General features: G+C 58.4%; 1 protein-coding gene across 1 annotated transcript; it reads left to right on the top strand.

The window, feature by feature from the left end:
• The first annotated feature begins 518 nt into the window (after positions 1-518).
• On the top strand, positions 519-7,344 carry LOC120586599 (cytochrome P450 2S1-like). Its single transcript, XM_039842983.1, has 6 exons — positions 519-977; positions 2,030-2,195; positions 4,002-4,151; positions 4,561-4,721; positions 4,798-4,977; positions 6,575-7,344. Exons 1-6 carry the CDS (start codon positions 798-800, stop codon positions 6,881-6,883), a joined length of 1,146 nt encoding a protein of 381 aa, XP_039698917.1. The 5' UTR covers positions 519-797; the 3' UTR covers positions 6,884-7,344.
• Positions 7,345-7,511: the final 167 nt, after the last annotated feature.

Here is a 7,511-nt window from a genome sequence, read left to right as displayed (position 1 = left end):
TTATTTAACACTTGTTCTGTAAGTACCTGTCCTCGTACCTACTTAACCATGAAAACTACCCCCGCTTTACGAAAGCGTTATCAGAGGCACAGGGAAGCGAGGCTGCGAAGTCAAGTAGCGCGGCCTCAGACGTGATGTCGCTACTGCTAAATGAATGAATGAGTCCATCATCCATCGCTGAGACTGGCCCGCGTTCACATCCCAGCTCGGCCCGCTTATTAGCCCGGCGGCCTATTTACCCCTCTAAACCTCCGATTCTTTATTGTTGAAGGTCAAGGCCCTCCTCTCCGTTCTTAGTGAAGATCTCAGATGCTGGAAGAAATCGGCTGATAGACCCCTGCCCCCACCCCACCCCCACACACACACCCACACACCCACACACACGCATGCACGGCGAACGCACACCCGGTACAGTGAGCGGGCAGGTAGGAGCTCGGGAGGGCGGCTCGGGGTCACCGCCAGACTCGGGGTGTGGCCTCCTGCAGGCTGCCAAAGTCTTCGACTTCCAGGTTCCTCCAGTTTGCCCACGCCCTACCTGGGGCCCAATACGCTGTCTCAGCTCCTCCGAGCCTGGGCGACCACGGAGACAACCGTTCGGGAGTGTGTCCCCGACACCAGGCAGAGGCGGTGGTCTGGGACAAAGAAGTCCGCCGGCAGGGAGAGGATTTTGCCTGTAGACGGGGGAGGGGCGAGCTGTGCGGCCTCCCTCCGCCTTATTTCGTCGGGGAGGGAGCCTCTTCGACCGGCGGAGCCGCGTGGAGCGTCTGGGAGCGGCGAGTAGGAGCCCAGCTGCCGAGATGGAGGCGGCCGGCACCTGGGCGCTGCTGCTGCTGCTGCTGCTGCTGCTCCTGATGCTGCCGCTGGTGCTGCCCAAGACCGGGAGCCGAGGCCACCTGCCCCCCGGGCCCGCGCCGCTGCCGCTGCTGGGGAACCTCCTGCAGCTCCGGCCCGGGGCGTTGTACTCGGGGCTCTTACGGGTGTGGAGCCGCGGGGACGCCCCGGCTAGGGGCGGGGGTCCAGGTCCAGGAGAGGGAGGGGACTCCGAGGAGGGGAACTGGAGTGTCCGGGCAAAGGGCCCCTCGGCTATCCCAGGGAGGAGGCAGGCACCGGGTCCCAGAGCAAAGGGGCTATGGGCGTCCTGGAGTGTGACAGGAGCAGGGATCCGGGACAGAGAAGGGGGTGCTGCCTGGGGAGAGAAGACAGAGAGGGGCTAGGAGGGGCCCTCAGAACCCTCCTAGCTGGTGGGGGCAGGGGAGGAAAGCCGAGAGAGCCCAAATGGGAGTCAGGCGGGGGAGAAGTCGGCGGTGTGGATGGTGGTGGGCTGGTCTCAGGGGAGAAGCAGCTGGGTGACAGTGGGTGAGTCTGAGGAGGGAGGGAGTCCGGGGGGAAGCGGAGGTCTATGAATCTGACCGGCAGAGAACGGGGTGTGTGTGTGTGTAGATGCTGCGCTGTGGTTTTAAAGCAGTAAGTGGAGCTGGGTGGGGAGGGAGCTGGGAGCTCCCAGGGCGGAGGAGGGAAGGAGAGCAAGAAACAAGGCAAAGGCGGTCCCAGCCTCTGGGGTTGGGGACAGTGGGAAGAGGCCAGAGGTTTCCCACTCACAAGGAGTCTGGGTGACCTGCCAGGACAAGGTTAGGGCCGTGGGGTCTTGAGGACAGGTGGGGCAAATGCCCAGTGGTGTCTGCTCCAGAATCTGAGGGGTTAGCAGTGATTGTAAGGGTGGCTGGTTTTGGGGTGAGGAGCTAGCAGCTGAGGAATTGTGGGGGACCAAAGCTGCAGCCGCCCATTTTTGCTGCCACATGTCTGAATTGGGAGGGTATGGATGGTTTCTGGGTTGTCCCAGGGTCAGAAGTTAGGGCTCTGCAGGAGGTAAGAGGATGGGAACTAGAGAGTGTCGGAGAAGGATTTGGGGAGCCTAGGGGTGGTTCCTCGTAGGTGGAGTATCCGGTGACAAAGGGCCATGATGAAGACATTAGGCTGGAAGAGGCGGCAGCTCGCCCCACAGCAACCGCCTTCTCTCTCCCTCCCCCAGCTCAGCAAGAAGCACGGACCAGTGTTCACCGTGCGCCTGGGCCCCTGGCGGCGCGTGGTGGTCCTGGTCGGGCACCAGGCTGTGCGGGAGGCCCTGGGCGGTCAGGCGGAGGAGTTCAGCGGGCGGGGGATGCTGGCTACCCTGGACCGGACCTTCGACGGCCATGGTGAGTCATGAGAGGAGCCGGAGGCCGCCGCTTCCTTCTCCACCCAGGACCTGCTACCACCTGCTGGTACGTGACCTTCCCGCGCGGCGGAGTGTCGCTGGCCCTCTGTTTCCTCACCTATAAAATGGAGTGATAACAGTGCCTGTACGTAGGGTGTGGGGAGGACTGAATGAGGACTGGGCCTTGCACAAAGCAAGCACTAGTCACCGGGGCGCAGTAATCTCTGTCCCGGCGAATGCCCCAGGGCAGGGAGGAAGCGGGCAGGCTTTCAAGGCCCTGGGAATTAATTGCTGTACATAAAGGAAATGTAGAACTTGTCTCCGCTAAGACTAAAAGCCGGAGTCCTGCTCTCCCAGAGTGCCTGGGCCAGTGGGGAGACAGACATGTGACAGTCTGTATAGGTCAGACGGAGCTGAGATGGGAGAGGGGAGGGCACTGGCCGAGGAGTCAGGGCCAGGATGTGGGCAGGTGCCTGACCCAGCGCCTTGGCTGAGAGATGTCCAGGAAATCTTGGTGTCTGAGCTGAGACTCGGGATGAGAGGGAAGGGTGTTCGAGGCAGAGACCATCAAGCGCGAAAGCGTGGAAGTGAAGTATTTGTTCATTCAACCGACAAGTTGTCATTACGCCTGGCCCGGCCCTGGAGACTGGGCATGCGCACTGGAAACTGGGCACGCGGAGGAGACCCAGACGCGTGTGGTGCCCTGTCTTGCTGTGAGAGAGGTGGACTTGGCAGTAAGACAGTGGAGGGAGAGGACAGAATTTTTACATGAGTGGCCCGGCCTTGAGAGCGGGACCCCAGGTACCTGGACTGGCCTGGGAGCAGGGTGGAGGGAGAATGGGAGGACTCTGGGAAGGCTTCTCAGAGGAAGTGACATCTGAGCCGAAACCTGAAGGATGAGTGGAGTTAGTTCAGCAAGGATAGAGTGGTGAGTGATCCAGGCAGAGGGAACGGTGGGGGCACAGGCCTCGAGGGGGGAATCCTGACACACGAGAGGAAGTGATTGTAGGGCGATGACAAAGGAAGCTGGAGAAGTTGGCTGAGCCTGGTCACGGTGGGGGCGTGGGGGGTGGCTGTGTCACACCAGTGTTAGGCTTTGGATTTTCTTGGGAGCAGTAGATTTTAAGCTGGGAAAGGGTATAGTCAGAGTTAGGAAGATCCCCCTGGTTGCTTTGTGGAAGCCCAGGGAGGGGACTGGGCTGGACCAGGACTGGGGCCTCGGGTTGGAATGGGGGCGTGGTTGGGAAAGGAATCCGAGGCTTGAGACAGGGGACCAGGGATGGTTGGCTGAGACAGGAGGAGAGATGCTGAGGCCGCAGTGGTGTGGCGGATGGGGAGGGGATGAGGCGTCCAGGAGGCCACTACCCGCCAGCATTCTGCAGGTGGGAACACTGAGCTCGGAGCGGGGAAGCGTCTGTCTAGAGCAGGTCTCTTGGATAAGGGAGGAAAACAGCGCACTTCTGTCCTCCCCCCTCGCTGTTCCACCACTGAACAAGCGAGGTGGGCCAGGCGACCCGGTAGTACTCCAAAATGTTTGGGGAGGGCAGTGACGAATGGATGGAAGGGAGGAAGGAAGAAGGAGGACGGTGAAAGGATGGTTGGGTGAAAAGAACAATAAAAGGAAGGAAGGAAGGAAGGAGGGAGGGAGGGAGGGAGCACTTGCTGAGTCCTCGTCCCTGGCCCAGGCAGGTGTGGACTTAGGACAGGGCCCCGCGCGCCCCCTGGGTTACCTCGCGGGGAGGAAGTGGGTCATCCCAGGGAGCGTGGAGAGCGGCCGGCCCCTCCTTGAGTCGAGCCCCTTTCACAGGGGTTTTCTTCTCCAACGGGGAGCGCTGGAGGCAGCTGAGGAAGTTCACCACGCTGGCCCTGAGGGACCTGGGCATGGGGAAGCGAGAAGGCGAGGAGCTGATCCAGGCGGAGGCCCGGTGTCTGGTGGAGGCATTCCAGGGGACCAAAGGTCAGCAGGGAGGGTCAGCCCGGGGTCCCCAGGGACCTGCGTGCATGTGGGGACAGCCATCCCTCTGTCCCTGTCCTGCTGTCTCGCTGTGGGTCTCTGTGTCCCCAGTATCGTCACATCACTCTTTCTGCCTCTTTTCCTTCTCTCTGCTTCTCTGTTTCTCTCTCCTGTAAGCCTGTCTCTGTCTCTGTCTCTGTCTCTGTCTCTCGCTGTCTCTCTCCTTGTCTGTCTGTCTACCTTCCTATCTCTTTCCCAGTCTGTCTCTTTCCCTATCTCTCTGCCTCTCTCTCTCCTTGTCTCCCTGTCCCTATCTGTCTCTGTCTCTGTCTCTTTCTGATCACATCTGGCCCCCATTAAGTGGGTCCACTCTGTCTCCGTCCCAACCCTCCTTCCTGCCCCTCTCCCCCAGGACAGCCATTTGACCCCTCCCTGCTGCTGGCCCAGGCCACCTCCAATGTCGTCTGCTCCCTCACCTTCGGCCTCCGTTTCTCCTACGATGACCAGGAGTTCCAGGCTGTGGTCCGGGCGGCTGGTGGCGTCCTGCTGGGAATCAGCTCCCCGTGGGGCCAGGTGAGTGGGTGGGACCTCTCTCTGGCCACCCGCCTGCCCCAGGCGCCCATGAGAGCAGCCGCTCTTCTCCCTGCAGACCTACGAGATGTTCTCCTGGCTCCTGCAGCGCCTCCCGGGCCCCCACACACAGCTCCTCAGCCACGTGAGCACCTTGGCCGCCTTCGCCATCAAGCAGGTGCAGCGGCACCAGGGGAGTCTGGACGCCTCGGGCCCCGCACTAGATGTGGTGGACGCCTTCCTGCTGAAGATGGCAAAGGTGGGGGAAGGTCAGGGGTGGGGGTGGGAGGTGCTCCTGAACGGGCTGGCGGCCTCTCACCCAGGTGAGGCTGGGAATCTGTCAGCCCCCACCCCGCTCTCCCTGTCTCTGTGAGTTCGCGTCTGCGCACCTGTGAGCATCTCCCTTCTTTCTGGTGCATTGTCCTTTCGGCCTCGCCCCGCGTCCCAGACCCCTGCGTCTCTCCTCTTTCCCCACCGTCCAGCCTCAGCCCCCGCTCAGGCCCATGCCCACTGACCTGTCACCAGCAGCCCCACCATCCCCTCACCCCGCTCCCTGCTCCCCCAACCCACAGAGGACATTTCCTATAAATTGCAGTCATCACTTATGACACCTTGCAGGAGCAAATTATACTAATAAAGTCCACAAGGATAATTTATTATTATATGAGAAAATGAGAACAAAGATGACTCTTGTGGAAATAACTAGTTTTGAATTGTACGATCTTTAGAATTATGGGAGATGTTCAAGACCATGCCCTTTGAATAAATACGGCCACCCTGTTCTTGGAGAGAATTTTCTCCTTATCTTTTTTTCACTTTTTTAAAAATGAATTAATTTATTTTTTCTGGTGACATTAGGTAATGAAATCCAACAGGTTTCAGCTGTACACTCTAACAGTAAGGCATATATATATTTACACTGTGTGTTCACCTCCCATAGTTAGATTTCTCTCTGTCACCATATATTGGACCCCTCTTTTTCATTTTTTTAAGTAAAAAAATTATTTGTAGTAAGATACATGCAACATAAAATTTACCATCTTAACCATTCTTTTTAGTGTGAGGTTTAACAGTGTTACATGTAGACACATTGTCCTATAACCAATCTCCAGAACTCTTTTCAACTGGCAAAGCACAAATTCTAGTCTCTGAACAACGCCCCCTCTCCCCTCCCCAGGCCCTGGCAACCACCATTCTGCTCTCTGTCAACATCTCGCCTGCTCTAGGCAGCTCACGTAGCTGTAACGATGTGACTCGTCCTTTAGTGACCAGCTTATTTCATTGAGCAGTGCGTCCTCAGGGTTCGCCTACGTCGTAGCACGTGACAGGATTTCCCTCCTTTTTGAGGCGGAATCATGTTCCATCGTGTGGATGTAGCGCATCCGTCCATCAGGGGACACTTGGGTTGCTTCCCCCTGTGGCTGCTGTGAATAACACCACTGTGAATGTGGGTGTCCAGGTATCTCTTTGAGACCCCGCTTTCGGTTCTTTGGGAGATACGCCTAGAAGTGGATTTTCTGGACCGTCTGGTAGTTCTGCTTCAATTTTCGAGGACTCTCCACGCTGTTTTCTAGAGCCGCCGAACCATCTTACGTTCTCACCGGTGGTGACGGGTTTAGTTTCCCCACATGCTCACCAACAACACTTGTCATATTTCGTTTGTTTGTTTGTTTTTATGATGGCCGTTCTTTTCCTTTTTAAAAACGTTTCGACCAGAGAGAATTAATATCAAGAGCTCACTTCCTGACTTTCCCGGACATTTATTTGAGCTCTCTGACAAGGCTTGAACTTGCTGTGCTGGGCCTCTGCTCCCCAAAGCCTGTGTTCTCTGAGCCCCTCTGCCTGGTTTTTCCCAGGAGGAACAAAACCCAAACACTGAGTTCACTGACAAGAATTTGCTGATGACGGTCATTTACCTGCTGTTTGCTGGGACGGTGACAGTCAGCGCCACCGCCCGGTACACCCTCCTGCTCCTGCTGAAATACCCTCGGGTCCAAGGTAGGAGCCTTTTCCACCAGCCAGGCCCCGGGAACAGAAGGGAGGACTCGAGAGGAAGAATGTCCAGGGGAGTGGACAGCCTGAGTCAGAGCCCGGAGGTAACCGTGAGCCTGGCCTCTGAGGCGTCTGAGGAGCGAGAAGTGGGGGGACTCCTGGTTGTAGCATAAGGCAGGCGTAGTGAGCTATGAGGCAGGAGACATCTCGGGGCCTTGTCACCTAATCCTGAGCAACGGGGAGCCATGGAAGGATGTTGAGGGACAGGGGGCAGGGTCAAATCAGCATTTTAGAAAACTTCAGGCTGCCATGAAGAGGTAGATTGTAAGGGGTGACAGAGGGTGCCAGGACCCCGGGAGAAGGACGAGGCAGGGCCCTGCGTAGGAGAGGACAGGGCTGGGACAAGCCGTGGGGAAGGAAGAGGGGGCCGAGCAGGCAGGTGGCAGAGAATGACGGGGGAGGGAGGAGCCCAGGGCTCTGGCCAGGGGACTGGGGGACTTGGGGCCACCCTGAGATGGGGACAGAAAGGATGAGACTGTTTCAGGGGAGATACTGAGGCCAGTTTGGGGCATTTTGAGTGTGAGGGGCCTGGGGCCACCTGAGGGCTCATCCAGGAGGGTCGGGACTAGAGGTGAAAAACTGGGGTGATGAGAGCACAGGCAGGAACGGGGCCGGAGGGGGGAGGGGGAGGGGGAGAGTAGGAGGCTGAGCAGGCCAGGGCTGGTGGCGAGCCCCAGAGAAGACCAGCCTCTCAGCGTCAGGCAGCTGTGGTAAGTGCCGTCGAGCCAGTGGAATGGACCC

The sequence above is a fragment of the Pteropus medius genome, unplaced genomic scaffold (assembly GCF_902729225.1).
Source record: "Pteropus medius unplaced genomic scaffold, Ma_sr-lr_union100, whole genome shotgun sequence".
Classification (NCBI taxonomy): Eukaryota; Metazoa; Chordata; class Mammalia; order Chiroptera; family Pteropodidae; genus Pteropus; species Pteropus medius.
This window is presented reverse-complemented; position numbering and strand designations above follow the sequence as displayed.

Coding starts and splice junctions, on each gene's coding strand:
- LOC120586599 (XM_039842983.1), top strand. CDS start 798: ATGGAGGCGGCCGGCACCTGGGCGCTGCTGCTGCTGCTGCTGCTGCTG. Junction 2,196..4,001: donor CCGGACCTTCGACGGCCATG/GTGAGTCATGAG, acceptor CCCCTTTCACAG/GGGTTTTCTTCTCCAACGGG. Junction 4,152..4,560: donor GGCATTCCAGGGGACCAAAG/GTCAGCAGGGAG, acceptor CCTCTCCCCCAG/GACAGCCATTTGACCCCTCC.